Source organism: Pantherophis guttatus, chromosome 7 (genome assembly GCF_059756535.1).
Source record: "Pantherophis guttatus breed Tessera chromosome 7, ASM5975653v1, whole genome shotgun sequence".
NCBI classification, from domain to species: domain Eukaryota; kingdom Metazoa; phylum Chordata; class Lepidosauria; order Squamata; family Colubridae; genus Pantherophis; species Pantherophis guttatus.
Window position 1 is genome coordinate 54472329 of NC_142069.1, and position 20035 is coordinate 54492363.

General features: G+C 41.0%; 1 protein-coding gene across 2 annotated transcripts in view; it reads left to right on the forward strand.

Annotated features, from left to right (window-relative positions):
• The first annotated feature begins 597 nt into the window (after positions 1-597).
• The window catches only part of SCAF11 (SR-related CTD associated factor 11), a 73516-nt gene continuing 54078 nt past the window's right edge, over positions 598-20035 (forward strand). Inside the window, exons 1-5 of one of the 2 annotated variants that reach the window (XM_034402816.3) lie at positions 598-1481; positions 10532-10612; positions 11191-11351; positions 16223-16300; positions 16654-16745. In XM_034402816.3, the coding sequence (XP_034258707.1) occupies positions 10552-10612; positions 11191-11351; positions 16223-16300; positions 16654-16745 (392 nt within the window). In that variant the 5' untranslated portion in view covers positions 598-1481; positions 10532-10551. The remainder of the gene's footprint in view (positions 1482-10531; positions 10613-11190; positions 11352-16222; positions 16301-16653; positions 16746-20035) is intronic. The other variant, XM_060694700.2, reaches the window with a different exon arrangement.

The window sequence follows — 20035 nt, forward strand, 5'->3', positions numbered from 1 at the left end:
AGGTGTTAGGGAAGATGTCAGGTATATATAGTAGTATGATTTCTCTCCTTATAACTATTAGAATGAGAATTGATAGTTTGAAATCATGGCATGTGTCATACATTCATTTTCAAGCAATTTGTCAGATAAATACAGAATTATACTCCAAGATCTCAGTCTGAAACATGCTAATTTAGACTAATTTCTTTGAATATAGTGGGATTTCTTGAAGAAAAAATACTTTGGCCAAATAAATCAGTTTTATACACCATGAGAACCCAATTTTTCAATCTTGGTAGCTGATTCTTTTGTTGGGATTGTCAGCTCTCTCCTTGAACTAGTTTTTCAGTTCATCAGCTTCCTATTTTGGTATTTTGTAACTGGAAGTGGCAGCAATAATAGAAGCCTTCCTTCCTTAAAACTAGCAGGACAGACACACCCTCCTCACATTACAAAAACACCAGTCTTTCCTGGGAAAAAACATGGGACACAAAATCATTTGTTATGGCAGCAGCTAGTATTTTCTTCTCTCCCTATGAACTTGGAAGAGAAGGAAGGTTGGCAATGACTTCACAATGGAAGTGTGATGTTAGTTAAGGAATAGCATCACACATAGACATGGGAGATGCAAATGCAAATTCACTCCTCCAAGGGTACAACGGCCACTCCCTTTGAGCTCAAACTCCTGAAAGAAATAACTTTCAATTGAAACAAGACATTGAACGTTGACTTCAAGATTGGGGAAGATGAGTTCACTAACAGGTCAGATGAGAAAGTAAAACCTTCTTCAATTCGGTATCAACCTCTGAGGGATTAGAGAGACCTGCTCATGCCGTTTTTAAGGCCCCGAGAAGAAAGGTTTGCTGCTGCCTCGAAATCCGTAACCTAAACTTCACCCTTGGATCCTACCGATCCCGCTACATTTTTCGAGATCAACTCAGGTCGGATGAGCACCGGGTCACTTCCTGAAGGCATGGTTAGCTCGGAATTTACGGACACGGTCCTCTTTCCTTTGGAGGCGCTGGAGAGTACGCTCTGCGCTCGCCGCTGCATAAGTCTTCCGCATCCTCTCTGCCAGGCGCCTGGAGGACCTTCCCAGAATGCCTCTGGGTAACGGGGGCCGGTTGGCTGTATCTCTTTGGCAGGTAGCGTCGCGCGCCTGCCAGCCGATCACGCTGTTCCTCTTCTTCGAAAGGTGATTGGGTGTTATCTCCGAGCGGCGTTCTTTCAGGCCAGCGGGACGTTTTGCTCTCCGTTTATCGTTGCAGCCGAGGGACGGGTGACTACGGGAGCGGGCTCTGTAGCGAACGCGCTGGGAAGCGGCCTGCTTCCTTTTCCTGCTGCCGCGTGAGGCCTTTTTCACCCTGAGATCGCAGGGCGCCACGGAGACACCACGGCCCAGGTTCTCTATGTCGAGGCCGCACTAACGGAGACTGGCCGTTTGCTTCGTTCGCTCGGAGGTGCCGTCTAGTCAGACGGCCTCGGTGCTCGTGACGAGAAAGGTAAGGGCTCGATGTGGGGGAGGGGGTGTGTGTATTCGTGTGCTGGAGTGAAGAGACAAAGGCTTGTCCTGAGGCCTGCGATCTCGCCGCTTCTCGTGAACAGACTTGAGGGAAAGTAGGCCCGGCTCCACCCGGAGAGCCTCCGACGCACGGATAGTCGTCAGATAATCTCGTTAGTGGGAGATCCCTGAAAAACGCCATTTCTGGACAATGGCGTTGTTGGTAACATAGTCTTATTGCTTCGACGCAGTCGGCGAAGATTTTGTTCGTTTGACGAACGTCTGTAACAAAGTTACGCGCAGACTGCCGGGGGCGGATGGGTTCAATCAAATGCCAGACTCTGACCTCCGATACTTGAGAGCGAGGGTGGTAACTAGTTCTAGTGAAGTGTTTAAGATAGCCTGAGATTTCTTTTGTTTACAACTGGTTACGTGCAGTCACCCTGATTTTGCACAACAGTAAGATTGTGAAGATTGAGCGTCTGAAAACGGATTCTGTGAGGTGGCTGAAGGAGAAAGTCTATGGAGATTCTGTCATCTAGGCCACTAGTTCTCTCAAAAGTGCTTTTTCAAAAGGCAACTGGCCTGTTTTTCCTTGAGGAAAAAGAACAGTCACAACTGATGAAGCTCCTTGGATAAGAAATGAAATGTCTTCCTCAAGGAAAAATAAGCCTTTGAAAAAGGTCGTTTGCTTTTTAAGGGAGAAAGGTTAGGCAGATCCTTTAAATCTTAATTGTAAATCTGGAGGGAGAAATGCCTATCCATATTTTATCCCTTTCCGCATGGATAGCAGTTACTCAAGTCACAAGAAATGACTTCTGGTTTTAAAAGAACAATGAATGTTACACTTCAGAGAATACAGAATATATTCTTTTACCTTCATCTAAAGAATTGCTGAATAGTGTTTCCATTATTTGATGGGACAAAGTAAGTCAGTAAGCCTGAGAGGAAAATTCAGAAGGTAATGTTAAAGAATGATATTCAGGAGTTTTGAGGATAAGGATATAAGAAAAGTGATAGTGAACTTTTGGTTTCTTTTTATTGAGATACTTCTGTTAGAGGGAATTGATTCTTGACAATTAATGTAAATATTTAGCATATTTAAGCATAGATTCCCTAATGTGTAGGATGTGATTTGCATGACAATCCAAGAGTTTTTATTATAGGAAGTTATAGAATACACAGTGACATTATTGATCTTACTGTATTAAAGATTATACATGAAAGATGTCAGTTCATATATTTTGAGTCTTTCAGTGTAAGATAAGGGCAGCAGGGAATCATGGTTTGCTCAGTTAATTTGTATACTGTAAGCATGCAAGCATTGTAAGCCACTTGAACTTTAATTGTCTAGTTCAAATAATGAAATTATATTTTCATGGGCTTTGTGGATGAGTGCAGTTTAATGATATATATTTTTATGTTCAGAGTTTTTTCTAAACATGCATAGATAGACATTTACACAGTGCTAATTTATGTGATAGGAATTACTGTTGCAGAATTCCCCAGTTTGGTATATTTGATTTACATCTTAACATCTATAGTTAGTATTTCTGGAGCTTTTCTAATTATATTCTTATCTGAATATCAGCAATAGAGCAAATATTGTTATAAATTCCTCTAACTATGGTAGCCACATAGTAGCTGGTGGTAGGAATAAGTAAACTTTGTAAGTGAGTAAGTGAACTTGCCTCTTGTTGCAGATTTTGTCCAGGCACTCAAAGGCCGCCCCAACTTTATTCAGGAATTTCGGGGTTGAAAAGCGGAGGGGCAGCACTGCATTTGTAGGCATCAGCTGTGCCTGCTGAAAAGCCTCCTGCTCCCCCCCCCCCCGCACCGCAGCTACCTCCTTCTGAGCCTTCCTGACCACAATAGCAACCCTAGCAGGTGTGGCTGACGCCTACAAATGAGGCAGTTTCCCCCCCTTCTTCGACTCAAAGCACTTTAAATTATGTAAAGCTGGTAAAGTAGTGAAACAAATTATTAGGATCAGATCCTTCAATATTGCATTCCACATCATATACATTGCAGAAGTAGGTCTATGGGCTGAATTATAAATATTCACTTTTTGTTTGAAGAAAGCATTGAGTTATATCCCCATGCCACAAATAGTTGCCAATGTTAAGATTGTTTTTTTGAAATCTAGAAGTGAAACTTGGATCCAGTAGCACCATGAGACTATGGTCCTATTGACCATTCTCATTCACATAGTTACATACCAAGCATTCTGTTCCATTTCAGGTTAAACAACATGCAGTATAGAAAAGAGGAAACAATAGTCAGCAAAATAATAAGTAAAAGTTCAAGTTATACTGGCCAGATCATATACCTCTCTCTATATTCTTCCTCATACTACTACAATGTCCTTTCATCAATTTATTAATTGATGTAGGGAGCTTTTGGGTCATTTATGACTATCACAGCATCCTGTAGTCATTTGATCATCATTTCACCGCCCTGAGTCCCTTCGGGGAGACGAGCGGGATATAAATTTAATAAATTTAATATATAAATTTATTTATTAAAATAAATTTAATAAATAAATAAATAAATAAATTTGTGACCTTCCTAGACAGCTTCTAACAAGCAAAGTCAATAAGGAAGCCAGCAGGAAAGAGCAAGTCACAATCACATGATATTTCACTTAATAATTCTGAATGATTTGCTTAATGGCTACAACTAGGATTGTCATTAGTAAGTGAAGTGCTCACTTGACGTTTTGCTTAACAACTACTTATTCTCTAAATCAGGGGTGTCAATCTCAATTACATTGAGGGCCAGATCAGCATTGTGGTTATTTGCCAGGAGGGGGGAGGGGCATGGCTGAGGTGGTCACAGCTGACTGGGAATGGCCCAGGGGTGTGGCCAGCTCGATGTCGCTCTCATGGGGGGCACCTGTAGGGGCTGGGCAGAGTTGGAGAGGAAATCCAGGGATCTCCGGTGGGTGGGGTGGTGGGCAGGGGGCTTGTCCCGTGGGATGAAGTAATGCAGGGGGTGGGGCAGCTGCATCCGGAAACCGTCAGCCACCTCATTCTCGCTGCCCTTTGGGCGCAAAGGCCAATGGTTTCCAGCTGCAGTAGCAGCCTGCCGGCCCCTCAGCTGGTGCACTCTGTGGCTCCAGAGCCCGTTGTTACCAGCTGTTGGTCATCTTCTTCTCGACCCCATCATGGGTCTTGCCCTTGGCCTGCATGTGGAGCACGTTCCCCTCAGTCCCTCTATGGACTGTTACTGCCACCACTCGGCAGATCCACCCAGCATGAAGAAGGCAAAGCAGGACTTCCGGTTGATGTCACGGCGAGACAGTTGGGGAAATAGCGGGCTCTGATGAGTCCCACGAAAACCCCAGCTGCCGAACCGCCGCCGATGGGTCTGCGGACCGAACCTGTCCTGCAGGGACGGGGGAAGAAGAGGGGCGCCTCGGAAGACCGAGAGGAACAGGCAAGTTCCTCGGAGGTCAGAGGCAACCCTCTGTGAGTCGGCGGCAGGGGGCGGCAGCCATGGCAGCTGCCACGAAGCTGGGACAACTGGGCAAGAAAAGTGCTGGAGGAAAACGAAGTAAAACGGAGACTTTTGAAGCCGGGTGAGTGACAACAGCCCAGGCTTGTAACAACGTTTGGAGCTACAATTGCAAGAAAAGTATGTGAACTCCTTGGGATTACGTGGAGTTTTGCATGAATTGGTCATAAAATGTGCTCTGAACTTCATCTGAGTCACAACAATAGAAAAACACAGTCTGCTTAAAATATTACTACACAAACATTAGATGTTGCCATGTGTTGTGACTCTGACCTCCGAGCCCGTCTTATCGGAGGGAGAAGACTCCGAAAGTGAAGGAGAGGAGTTGGCAAGGCCTCCCTCTCCAGGACCCTCCTCTCTGGCAATGCCTCAGGTGTCTTCCGCAGGAGAAGAGATAGGCCAGGAGCCAGGCATTTCCGAGCAGCCGCAGTTAGACAGCGACGGAGATAAGTCTTGGCTGGATCCCCGACAGCGTCGGAAAGACAAGCGCACGCAGCAGAGAAGGAGGCGTGCCAGAAATTAAGCTGAGTCACTGGACCACACCCCACAGGGGATAAAAGGGGGTGTGGTGGCCATTCAGGCTTTGTGATGGACAAAACTGAAAGCTAGCAAGTCATTCTGTATTTCTGGAACTTTGTTATATGCTCTGCTTGGACTGATTTTTTGGACTGGACTTGACTATTCTTTGGCTTTTGTGGACTTCGATGTTTTCGGTCGGAGGAGATAAACCTCCCTTTGTAAGTAAAAACTGTTGGCAAGCAGCCACTGGGTTGCTACCAATTCTGTTATCAAAGGAAATTCTTGTCTGTTGGTTTATTTTAACTCTTGGTCGACTGCTGGTGTGCGTGTGTGAGACGGGGAAAGAATACCATGGCTTAATTGAACATAACATGTAAACATTCACAGTGCAGGGAGGAAAAGGTACGTGAACCTTTGGACTTAATAACTGGTTAACCCTCCTTTGGCAGCAATAACCTCAACCAAATGTTTCCTGTAGTTGCAGATCAGACCTGCACAACGATCTGGAGTAACAAAACTGTTTCAGTGTAGCAATATTCTTGGGATGTCTGGTGTGAATCGCTCTCTTAAGGTCATGCCACAGCATTTCAATTGGGTTGAGGTCAGGACTCTGACTGGGCCACTCCAGAAGGCGTATTCTGCTGTTGAAGCTATTTTTTCATTGAATTACTTGTATGCTTCGGGTCATTGTCCTGTTGCATCACCCATCCTCTTCAGAGCTTCAGTTGGCGGACAGATGGTCGTACGTTTTCCTGCAAAATGTCTTGATAAACTCTGGAATTCATTTTCCCATCAATGACAACAATCCGTCCAGGCCCTGAGGCAGCAAAGCCCCAAACCATGATGCTCCCTCCGCCATGTTTTACAGTGGGGATGAGGTTTTGATGTTGGTTTGCTGTGCCTTTTTTTCTCCACACATAGTGTTGTGTGTTCTTCCCAAACAACTCAATTTAGTTTCATCTGTCCACAGTATATTTTGCCAGTAGTACTGTGGAACATCCAGGTGCTCTTTTGCAAACTTCAAACGTGCTGCAATATTTTTTTTGGACAGCAATGGCTTCCTCGTGGTGTCCTCCCATGTACTCCATTCTTGTTTAATATTTTCCTTATTGTAGATGTGTCAACAAAAATGTTAGCATGTGCCAGAGATTTCTGTAGGTCTTTAGCTGACACTCTAGGATTCTTCTTTACCTCATGAAGCATTCTGCGCTGTGCTCTTGCAGTCATTTTTACAGGACGACCACGCCTAGGGAGAGTAGCAACAGTGCTAAACTTTCTCCATTTGTAGACAGTCTGTCTTACCGTGGACACATGAACATCAAGGCTTTTGGAGATACTTTTGTAACCCTTTACAGCTTCATGCAAGTCAACAATTCTTGATCGTAGGTCTTCTGAGAGCTCTTTTCTGCGAGGCATGGTTCACATCAGACAGTGCTTCTTGAAACCAGTAAACCCAAAACAGGTGTGTGTTTTTAAAGGGCAGGACAGTTGTCAGCAACACATCCAATATCATCCCACTGATTGGAGTCAAGGTTGGCTCACTCCTGGCTCCAATTAGCTCTTGGAGAAGTCATTAGGCTAGGGGCTCACATACTTTTTCCTCCCTGCACTGTGAATGTTTCCATGTTATGTTCAATTAAACCATGGCAACATCTAATGTTTGTGAAGTATTATTTTAAGCAGACTTTGTTTTTCTATTGTTGTGACTTAGATGGAAGTTCAGAGCACATTTTCTGACCAATTCATGCAAAACTCTACGTAATCCCAAGGGGTTCACATACTTTTTCTTGCAACTGTATATTAGTAACTAGAAGACTCCTAGCCTAAAACAGCGGCTAAGCAACAAAGGGGCTTTGGAAATTTTTTAAACTGTAACTTTAAAGAACAAAGACCCGAGAAACAACTAATTTTGGAACAGAACTGAGAGACTTAATTTAGAGATATGGTAAAAGGACTTAACACTTTAAAAATTTGAATTGGACTAAGGGGGGAAAAAAAAGAAGGTTTGATACTTTTTTAACTAAAAGAAGAAAATAAAATGGATGGTTATATAATAATAAATAAAATTGAGTCTTGCATGACTAATGGGAAATGTGGATTATAGAGAGAGACACCATCTGGCATAAAGAGGAACTTTGTAACCTCCCTTTGTTATGAGAACTTTGAGCTCTACAGAAAAAAAAAAATTGCTGAACTGTGGAGGAGGATTTTCTTTCCTGACTGCAAGTAGCTGGACTTTGGTGAAAAGAAAAGGAATCTACAATAGAACTCCTACAGTTGAACAAATAATAATTTGAATGTTGGGGTAGGAATAGAAGAAGGATTAAGCGCAGCCTTAAAAGAAAGAGATTTGATACATTATATCCAGAATAAAAATATGAAAAGAGATTTAATTGGACTTATGGAGAATAAAATTAAAAACTTGGAAAATGGAAGGAAATTTAGTTTGCAGATGAGGAAATGAAGATAATGTGATTAAAAATAAAATAAAGATGATTGTAATAAATTAAAGGGAGGCTTTTATAGAAATTAAGAATGTTAAATGAAACTAATACATGTAAAGATATGTTTAATGCAAGCACTATGTTTTAATGGTAAAATGTTAAGATAAAGAATAAGGATGAATATGATTAATTGAAAATGCTAAAAGGAATTTAAAAATATACTTAAAAATATGTTTTAAGCAAGAACCATGTCTCAAGGTTAAAATGTTATGAATGCTATGAAAAAGGATAAAGAAAAATATGATTAAATGAAAAGCAATGCATAGATGGAGGGAAACAACAAAGAAAGGTTTAAGTAGAGATTGTTAAACCAACTATGAACATGCTGTATTTAACAGCCAAAAAGCTATAATATGCTGTATTGAACAGCCAAACAAATGGTCATGCTGGGTATCAGCCAAAATGAAACTTAATATGCCGTGTAACAGCCAAAAAACAAAAATAGAGATGCTGTGTTCAACAGCCAAACAAACCTTAATAATAATTTAATAATAATTAAATAATTAATGAATGTTTAATCTGTTTAATATAATTGTATGATTTATATTTTTAAAATATCCATCTAAGCAAATGAAAGAGAAAAATGAATTGATAACTGGTTAGGATTTGTTTTAATTTGTGACTGGAGCAAAAGTTTCTTTTTGAAAAGATGTGTTTTATGATTTTTTTTTTTGTTTAAAAAAAATAAAAAAAATTATCTAAAAAAAAAAAAGCAAAGCGGCCAGCTAAAAAGGCCAAGTAAAAGCAGAGACCTGGGCCTTGGCGTGCTCTACCACCTCTACTCAACCTTTCTAGCTGGCCGCTTTGCCTCCTTCATGCTGGGTTGGCCTGGTGCTCCAGGCAATGGCCTAATGGACCTGTGTGAGCTACTGGTGGCCTGGGTGGTGGCACGGCCCACAGAGGTGCCAAGGTGTGTTGGGTGCATGAGGGGAACACGCTCCACATGTGGGCCAAGGGCAAGACCTGCGAGGGGACTGAGGAGATGACCAGTGGCTCCTCTCCAACTGCAAGCAAAAACAGACGGCATGGAGTAGGCGCGCCGATGCTGTCCGGCAGAAGCCACCCTATCCCCTGCTTCACCTTGTCTCGGCCCGCAATGGCAGTTGCCAGAGGCAGAGGTGGATGTGCCGGGCAGCCACCTGTCCTGTCCCAGCCATGTGGGATGGAGCAGGCACGTCTGATGGTCCACATCACATGCCTCCCCCCTGATTCTGTCTGATGCTGGTGCTGCCGTCACCGCCACCCCTGCTTCTTGGAGGGTCAGCCTGTTGGGTTGAAGCAGGCTGTGGAACCCCTGTTGCTGGATATCTCCCTGTACACATACACACGCACACATGTGAAAGGCTAGTGAGCGGGACATGGAGACACTGGTGCGGGCGCGGTGCTGATCTGCAACCTGGTAGCATCCATCCAGGCTGGACCGCAGCGAGCCTTAGATCTGCAGCGCCGCCTTGGCCCCGCCCTCTGGGCATGTGCATAGGAGGCGAGCATGTGAGGACAGGCAGTCCTGGGTGAAAGAAAAGCAGCCAAGGACGCCAGGCCCCGCATGCTCGCCACCTGTGTACACACCAAAGGGTTTCTAAGGCTGGCTGCGATCTGGGCCGCATGTCATGCCACCAGGTTGCAAATCAGCGCCACACCAGGGCCAGGCTGAGGCCCCATGGGCCAGTCCTTCACTGTTTCTCCGGCGGCCCCATGCCCGCATGCCTCAAGTTTGATACCCCTGCTCTAAATAAAGTACATAATTTTTTTCATATTTATACATTTCTCAATGACATGCTGAAGTATCCAATCTGTAAGCCCTGCTCACCCCCGAGATAAGATATTTCTCAATTAATATTCATTGTCACCTTACTGCACTTTCAATATGCTTTCTACCTAACTTCTTTCCAGGTTCTCAAGTTTAACAAGTAAACTTCTGTAATTTTTGTATTCATTCGTATTGTATTGTTCTTTGTAGAACAGCACAGTAAGGCATTTAAGCCAGCTGGATAACTTTGGGCCAGTCTCTTTCTCTTAGCCCACCCACCTCATGAGGTTGTTGTGGGGAAAATAGGGAGCAACAGTATTAAGTACTCTCGCTGCCTTGAGTTACATATAAAAAAGGCAGGATAAAATATAATAGTCATTATATTTTGTGAAAAATGGCACAATAGCACTTATACTGAAAGGAAATTTATCATATGACTATAGTCTGCTTAGCAAATTACACTTTAAGAGAGAATCTGAAGCATTATTATACCTTGGTAGTTGTAAATTTATATGGACTTTGTGTACACATATTCCTAAATGTATAGGAACAATGTAATTTATATATTTCTTACTCAGTATTAAAAGTGTCATTTCTTTATATTATAAATACAATAGTTTGCTATAAAAATAGTATCTGTAACATATAGTGTCGAATATGATTTGAAGTTGATTTTATAATTAATTATAATTTAATATATGATGTTGGTCTATTTAAACCTTTATCAGAAAACATTTAACCTTTGGTGGCCCTATTTTGCAGGTAGTATTTCTTAAGCAGAAATGAAGAATAAAAAACAATCTTTTCAAAATGCAGACGATGACAAACATCAGGCTGCAAAAGGTAGCTAACTTATTATTTGATTTTCTGAAAGAAATGAGACTTGAAATACTCCACTATTGATATTCTAGATCAAATATATGCATTATTTTATTGATATTAACATCTTTCTGAAACTTCTGGATTTAGCTGTTTACTTCCTACAAGTCCTATCTTATAATTAACAATGTTGATAGGAGCTGGAGGTATTATCTCAGTCAGATTCTAGTTGAGAAGTTTTCTAATTCCCAAAATATTACAATTGTTTCTGTTATCATAGATTAACAATTGAAAAGGGCTATATGTCACTAGGAAATGATTCAGTAAAAGTATCTTGGACGTCTACATTTGGTGATTATTCTAGAAACACAGTACATATTAACTAAAATAATTGGTTCTTCCTTAAATTTTTTGGAATTCCTTCTCCATGTAATGATGTACTGTTATCTAAAAATAAATCAAGTTCTGGCCATACATACATACATACTCATTCTATATAGTGAATTTCAGATTAGCTGTTTAATTTTTTCTTTATTTTCTGTATTTTTATTGTATAACTGTACAGCAGTAATTTCAATCTACTTATATGTATTTCATAACAGATGAGGAGAATGAAGAAAACTGTTCTTGCTCCTCTGACTTTTTATCTGATGAAGATGATCGCTGCCCAATCTGTCTAAATTGCTTGGCAGAGCAGGAAGTTGGCTTTCCTGAAAATTGCAACCACATCTTCTGCATGGCCTGCATTCTTAAATGGGCTGAAGTAAGTCTTAAGAGTGGCAAACAAAATTTAAAAATAGTTTACTTAACTTAAAAAAAAAACCTTAATAAAAATAATATATATTTTTTTTGTTTTGGTTGGCATCCAAACAAATACTCCTGAACTTACAACCATTTCTTTTTTAAAAAAAATTATTTATTGAATTTTCAAACATTAAAATACACAGTACAAAAAATAGAAGGGAGCAAAAAATAGAAAACTGTAACACACAACAAAAACAAACATACAAAAACAAACGCATCAAAGCTTAAACACTAATAACAGCTTTTCAACATCGGTATCTCTATCCTAATTAACTTCCATACACAAATTCTACTTTATCTATCACTATCTTAATTTACATCCTTATCTAAATTATACTAACTTCTATTCAGTTTCATGACATAATATTGCGTTTCAGCTTTACTCTCCAGCCAGGAATATCATCTATTCCAAATTAAATAATGCTCAGTGTCTTCCCTTTCCTAAATTTCCATGGATAATCTATCCATTTCTGCGATTCATATATTTTTAAAATTATAATTTGATCTGGGGGGATATCCGATTGTTTCCAATTTTGTGCTATGACGATCCTACTTGCAGTTAATATGTGCAATATGATATATTGTAAATTCTTTTCCATTTTCCCTTCCAAAATACTCAGGAGGAATAGTTCTGGTTTTCTTTCTATCTTCCACCCAGTTATCTCTTCCAGCCATTTTTTTATCTTCCACCAACATTTCCTAATCTTAGGGCAGGTCCACCATTTCTTTAACAACCATTTGAAGTTACAACAGCACTGAAAAAAATGAGTTACGACCAGTCCTCACATTTAGGACTGTCATAGAGGCGCTGCAGTCACATGATCAAAATTTGATCAATTGTTAAAATTTGCACTCAGCATATATTTAGGATGGTAGCAATGTCCTAAGGTCACATGATCACCATTTGGAACCTTTCCAGGGAGCTTCCAACAAGCAAAGTCTGTGGGGGCAGCCAGATTCACTTAACAACTATGGTAAAAATCATAAAATCCAAGTAATGTATGCTTATACCATATTGCTATATATATATATATATATATTATATTGCTTAGCAATAATTGTGTTTGTAAATTGAGGACCACCTATACTCATGCATAGTATTTTGTAAGCATTAAATTTTGATATGTATTGAAAGTTTGCTTTGGAATATAAAAAAATATTTCAAAAGCAATATAGACAGTGATTGATAGATCAAGTCCAGTTTTTAAAACAACTTCACTCTCATACCCAGCATTCTTAAAGTAGCTCTTTGAAGAGTAGCCCAAATGTAAATTGTGCCACACTCTTTGCATACAGGTATAAAAGGGCCTTAATTTCTTAAAGCAATTCTTGTAAACAGTAGTATCACATCTTCCTCTGTTCTGAAAGATACTATAATACCTTTTACTGATCCCTTGTCACTTTTTATTTCCATTGCTTAAAATAAGCGCTCATTCAGTAGGACAATTCTGTTTTATAAATATAATTTTTATTAAAGATATTTAATAAGAAAAATAATAACACATTTTAGAAAATATTATTTATTTATTTATTTTATTTATTTATTTTATTTCTATACCGCCCTTCTCCCGAAGGACTCAGGGCGGTGTACAGCCTAATTAAAAACACAAAGACAGACAAAATTTAAAAATAATTAAAATTATTAAATAATAGGCCCAATTTATAAAACCCCAAATTTAAAATCCCATTTAAAACCAATTAAAATCTTTACATTGATAGCCCAGCCTGGCGGAACAACATGGTTTTGAGGGCCCAGCAAAACACACGGAGATCAGAGAGTTTACGAATTTCTGAGGGCAGATCATTCCAAAGGGCAGGGGCTCCCACAGAGAAGGCCCTCCCCCTGGGTGTCGCCAGCCGACATAATTTGGCCGATGTCACCCTGAGGAGACCCTCTCTGTGGGAGCGAACTGGCCAGTGGGAGGCTACTGGTGGCAGAAGACGGTCTCGAAGGTATCCAGGTCCAATGCCATGGAGCGCTTTAAAGGTGGTAACCAACACCTTGAATCGCACCCGGAAGACCACTGGGGGCCAGTGCAGCTCGCGCAGGAGTTGTGTCACGTGGGCACAACGAGTTGCGCCCATAACCACCCGCGCGGCCACATTCTGGACCAGTTGGAACCTTCGGGTGCTTTTCAAGGGGAGCTCTATGTAGAGAGCATTGCAGTAGTCCAGTTGGGAGGTGACAAGGGCATGAGTAACTGTGCGCAAGGCGTCGCAGTCCAGAAAGGGCCGCATTTGGCGGATCAGGCGAACCTGATAAAAAGCCCCCCTGGCCACGGCCATCATATGTTCTTCTAAAGACAGCCGTGCATCCAGGAGGACGCCCAGATTGCGGGCCCTCTCTGTGGGGGGTAAAGACTCACCCCCAATAGTCAGCGATGGCACCAGCTGACTATATCGTGACGCCGGGAACCACAGCCACTCGGTCTTGGAGGGGTTGAGTCTGAGCCTATTTTTCCCCATCCAGACCCGTACGGCCTAGTGAAATAGTGAATAGATAAGAAAGTAAGAGAAAATTAGAAAAGAAAAAGGAGTGAAAGAAAAAGAATAAAAAAGGAGTTTCCGATCTTCTTAACAGGCTTATAAATGCATTTATATTTTATCCTCTCTGTCCAAGATTACATCATAATTTCCTTCTTTTCATAGTCTATTCTTAGTAGGATTTAATTCTGAATAAATATTCATATGATTGTACAATGTCCCTGCAGCTTGCTCTTGTATTTTTTATTCATTAATTTAAAATATTTACATGACTGCTGAAGGTGTTCTGGTCCCATGAATACTAAATAGTGATTAATACTTATTGTAAACATAAACACCAAACTCGTTCCTTTCTTTTGCTGTATAGAACTAAAGAAATACTCTCTCTTCTTTATAGTTGGAGATTAAAATCCTGAGTTTCTATAATTATTTTAAATGCTGTTCCAAACAGAAATATTGCAGATAGAAACTTATATCTAGCTTGTACAGAGGATTGATGTAATGGAAAAATATTGAGCCATGTGACACGCATCCTCTTTATTGCCAAAAAACAGCTAGATAAAGGTGTATCATTGTCCCATTAAAAATTACATTGGATCATAATATTCTTTATAATATTTTGGATTAATCTGAAAGTTAAATAAGATGCCAGAGTAATACTTTCATTTGTATAGAACAAATATTAATTTTTAGTTGTTAGCAAAAAAACATAAGCTTCAATCTAAGCATTCTCTAATCACAGCAACAGCAAAACCGTTCCAGTTATTCTTTAGCTATCATTTGCATAATTTATCCAGAAAACTTCAAAAGTGTTTTCCTTTCAATACTACTGTAAAAGCATTTCTGTTCAGAAATAAATCTTTTTTTAATTCGAGTTTATTTCTGAGTATGCATCTATTTTTTTCAATCCCACTAGGTAGACCAGACCAGAAAATCAACTCCATAGAAAAAATTTATTTTATTGAAACAGGCTGAAATAGCAGAATCTCTTGCAAACATGGTTCTGTTTTACATCACCACTTCTTAAGCCACAGTGAATCAGAGAGGAATCTGCCTGAGTCTTTTCCCAATGCTCTTGTGCTTTCAGGGTTTAAGGAATGTTTCAGCCCTCTTTCTTTATGTAACAGTTCATGTGTAACTCTATCAAGGTCCTCTCCCTTATTCTTTACAATTAATTGCAGCCAAATTGATGCTGCAGTCTATGCTGGATCCCATATTCAGTCTGGAGTTAGCTGCCACCACACTCAAATAAATAACTTGTGTTTGTGGTTATGTACGTATGTTCTTTAATTTTAATTTTTTTTACTAATTAGAAAAGCAATAGAAAAAACAAAAAAGGAAATGAATATGTGTACATACATTAAAAGCATACATTAATCCCTAACTCATAAGTTATTTATTCTTGTGAGGAGTTAGTATTGTTTTGTAACCTCTGTAAGGAAAAGGTTGAAATAAAAATTTAAAATATGAAGGACTCTATAGGAAAAATCATTCAAGTAAACCAACTTTTAGTTCATTATTTTTTTTATTTTTTTTCCTAATCACTAACTCGTTTTTATATATTTTTATACTATGCTTTAAACAGCTACAATTTTATTTAAGTTATTTTAATTATTTTTTAAATTGTTTCTTCAAAAACCATATTCTAAGTGCCATAGTTTTTTGCCATGTAAAGCCTTTGCCATGCAAAGCCTTGCCATGTAATATATTTTTATATAAGGAATCCATTTCTCATACTATATGTAGGGGTGGGGGGAATCTAACCAAAAAAATCAATTTTTCCTAGAAAGAAAAGTTACTTAAGCTTTCCAAAATAATAAAAATGAAACAACTATTTACTTCCACCTCCTCAAAAGAAATTATGTAACTGCTAAATATTTGAGGGAATTATATTGTTATTCTACTCATGGAATGGTTCTTAATTTTGCTCATTCTGTGTTAAATCAATTCAAGGATCATCCAAGCATTTGTGGGTTATCTCTGTGAGTAAATAATAGGTGCATTGCTCAAGCAGCAGTCTATTCATGTAAAGTTGCATGTTAGTATATGTAAATGATAATATTTATTTTTTACATTTGTGAACTGCCTGTCTCTATCAAGGACTCTGGGCAGTGTACTATTAAACTTCAGAATATAAAAACAGTATATAAAAATTAAAATGTATACATTAAATGTGAAAAATAAATAAATGATAATACTTAGAGCTCTAAGTGGATACCAGGATAATATGATTCAAGTTTATGTTTTATATCCCTCATGAATTATAACCAAAACTTGTACTTATAATTTAAAAGAAACAATTTCAAATATTCATTTTAAAATTCTGAATACTAATTTAAATCTTAGACAAGAGCTTCGTGTCCAGTGGACCGCAAACAGTTCAAGGCTGTGTATAAACTAAATACTTCAGAAGATTCTGTAAAGGTACGTTCCAAGATTTAATTAATAAAATTAAGTTTTTCTAGTGTTTGTTTTCAGTAACAAAAGCAGATGAAGCAGCTATAGTTTTAATTCACATGAAGCCTTCCTTCCTCTTCTGCTTTGAAACTTAATATGTTAGAGATTTTGGTTTACTCTTTCTGAGACTGACAATATATTCTTACCTTGATTTTAAGTTCATGTGGAAAATAATACATTGAATATGTAGCAGTATTTGTAAATAATGTTTAAACAAGTGAATATTGTTATAGGTTCATTAATAATTTATTCCTAAAAAATAAACATTAGAATAAATTATTGGAAAACTTGTACTATTTTTAATATTCATTTCTTTGCAGGTTCAAATAAAACAACGAATAAGCAAAAAAGATGACATCATCAGTTGTAATAAGGGCAAGAATTGCCCTATAACTATGAAAACTTGCAAAAGGTTAGCAATACCACATGTAAACTCTCTTTACATATAAAAAAACATCTTCACATTTGAAATACTTCAATTTTAATATGTTTTTGCATATGAAGTAACCAATCAATATGGAGTTTGCAGTTTAGCTCAATGAGACAAAGGAAACAAGCTCCATATTGATTGGCTGCTGCTGCTGCTTTCACACCCCAATTCCTGAAGTAGCTTATTCAAACCAGCCAGTAAGTAGCAAGCAGGAGCTTGCTGCAGCCTGCCTAGGCTGGGCCGAAACAAAGCCTTCAGGAATACTGGCCTCATGGTAGAAAAGCCAAAGTCTTTTATTCAGATGCTGGCGAAGCTGTTTTCCTTAAATCTCACATTCTTACAGCTTCACCAGCATCTGAATAAATGACTTTGGCTTTTCTGCCATGTGGGTCAATCAATTCTAGAACTCTGGAGATCTTTGAAAAGTAAGTAAGTGATGGGAAATAGGATGGGAAGGAGCAGAATCTGGGAGGCTAGCACAGCAGGCCCAGTGCCTGTGGAGACCCGGCAGGGCAGGATTGGTGGGAGAAGGCAGGGGGCATTTTGCAGTGTCTCTGTGATCGGTTGTAAGGGTGAACCACCGGTATGTTGTTGCAACATATTTAAGTTCAGGACCAGGTTGTAAGTACTTTTTTGGGGGGTCGTAATTTTGAACAGACTCTAATTGAACTGTCGTAATTTGGGGAATAGCTGTATTCCTAATTATATGTACTATCAACCTTCATGTTGCTCAGAAGAACAAATGTAGTTTTATTTGCTTATTTTTTTTAATGGAGTGGGTCACTGATTGTTCTTTTTTTTGACTAGATTATTTATTTATTTATTTTATTTATTATTGCGATTTATATGCCGCCTTTCTCTCTAGTCACTCAAGGCGGCTTACAAAATGACAAATTCCAATACAAATCACAATAAAAAAAAATTAAAATCAACAACCCTATTAAAACAGTTTAAAATTATAACAGTGTATCCCCAAACGGATCAGTTAAGTTGACGAAAGAGCCATGTCTTCAGCTCGCGACGGAAGGAAAGAAGGTTGGGGGCTATCCTGAGCTCGGTGGGCAATCCATTCCAGAGGGTCGGGGCTCCCACAGAGAACGCCCTCCTCCTGGGGGCCGTCAGCTGACATTGTTTGGCCGACGGCACCCTGAGGAGGCTGACTGTGAGAGCACACAGGACGGTGGGAGAGCGGCTGGAGATGGTCCTGCAAGTATCCCGGGCCTAAGCCATGAAGGGCTTTATAGGTGAGCACCAGCACCTTGAAATGTATCCGGAGCGCCACCGGCAGCCAGTGCAGCTCATGCAGGAGAGGTGTTACACGGGAGTATCTAGACGCCCCCGTAACTACCCGCGCAGCTGCGTTCTGGACTAGCTGGAGCCTCCGGACGCATCCCAAGGGCAGCCCCATGTAGAGGGTGTTACAGTAGTCCAACCTAGAGGTAACGAGGGCATGAGTGACCATGGCGAGGGCATCCCGGTCTAGAAAAGGGTGCAACTGGCGCACAAGACACACCTGTGCGAAGGCCTCCCTGGTTACGGCCGTCAGATGGTCCTCTAAGGACAGCCGAGAATCCAGGAGGACACCCAAGTTGTGGACCCTATCAGAGGGAGCAAGAGTTTCTCCCCCGATCGTTAGAGATGGAACCTCCAGATCCCGGGATGCCGGCATCCACAGCCACTCAGTCTTGGAAGGGTTGAGTCTAAGTCTGTTCCTCCCCATCCAAACCCGCACCGCTTCCAGGCAGTGGGACATCATGGAAAGGGCATCCCTAGGGTGGTCAGGGGTGGAGATGTAAAGCTGGGTATCATCAGTATATTGATGATACCTCACCGCAAAACCACAAATGATCTCACCCAGCGGTTTCATGTAGGTGTTAAAGAGCAGAGGGGAGAGAACCGATCCCTGAGGCACCCCACAAATGAGAGGCCTCTGGGAGGATCCCTGACCCCCCGCCCAAACAAACTGCAGACGACCAGAGAGATAGGAGGAGAACCACTGTAAAACAGTGCCTCCTAACCCCATCTCCCCGAGCCGCTGCAGCAAGATACCATGGTCGATGGTATTGAAAGCCGCTGAGAGGTCAAGAAGGACCAGGATGGAGGAACAACCCCCATCCCTGGCCCGCCAGAGATCATTTACTAGGGCGACCAATGCCGTTTCCGTGCTGTGACCACGCCTGAAACCAGATTGGTAAGGATTGAGGTAGTCAGTTTCCTGCAGGAATTGAGGGAATTGCTGCGCCACCACGGACTCAACAACCTTCGCTAAAAAGCGAAGGTTGGAGACTGGATGGTAGTTGTTAAGAACGTCAGGGTCCAGGTTAGGTTTCTTAAGGAGGGATCAAACCACCGCCTCTTTGAGTGCAGCGGGGAAGACCCCCTCCCTTAATGAAGCATTGACAACAGCCTGGATCCAGTCTCCAGTCACCTCTCTGGCTGCCGAAACTAGCCAGGAGGGACAAGGGTCCAATAAACACGTGGAGGACCCCAGCCTACCCACAATCCTGTCCACGTCATCCAGCGAAACCGGCTCAAACTCAACCCAGATGTTTCCACCAAGACTAGCCCCTGTCACCTCAACAGACTCTGTCCAGTTGGAGTCCAACCCGGTCCGAATCTGAGTGATTTTATCTTGCAGAAACTGTGCAAAATCCTCAGCACGGCCCTGCAAGGGATCCTCCCTCGCTCCCTGATTAAGGAGGGAGCGGGTCACTCTAAACAGGGCTGCTGGGCGGTTTTCTGCAGATGCAATGAGAGTGGCGAAATAGTTACGTTTCGCCACTTCCATCGCCACAAGATAAGACCTAATATGAGTTCTTAGTTGTGTTCGGTCGGACTCGGATCAGGAGGATCTCCAACCACCCTCCAGGCGTCTTTTCTGACGCTTCATTTCCCTGAGCTCCGCGGTGAACCAAGGAGCCGCCCGGGATCTGCATCGGATCAGAGACCGCAAAGGCGCAATTCGATCCAGGGCCCCCACCACAGCCCGTTCCCAGGCTGCGACAAGGGCCTCAGATAAATCGTGAGCTAAGGAGGCGGGAAATGACCCAAGCTCCATCAGGAACCTTTCGGGTTCCATCAGGCACTTGGGGCGGAACCATTTTACCGGCTCCACACCCCTGCGATGGGGGATGGCGGTGGGAAAGTCAAGCCTAAGGAGGGAATGATCGGTCCATGACAGAGGGTTGATAGATAAAGTCCCCTCCCCATGGTCATTTATCCACCGTCCAGAGAGAAAAATCAGGTCGAGTGTGTGTCCTCCAATGTGAGTT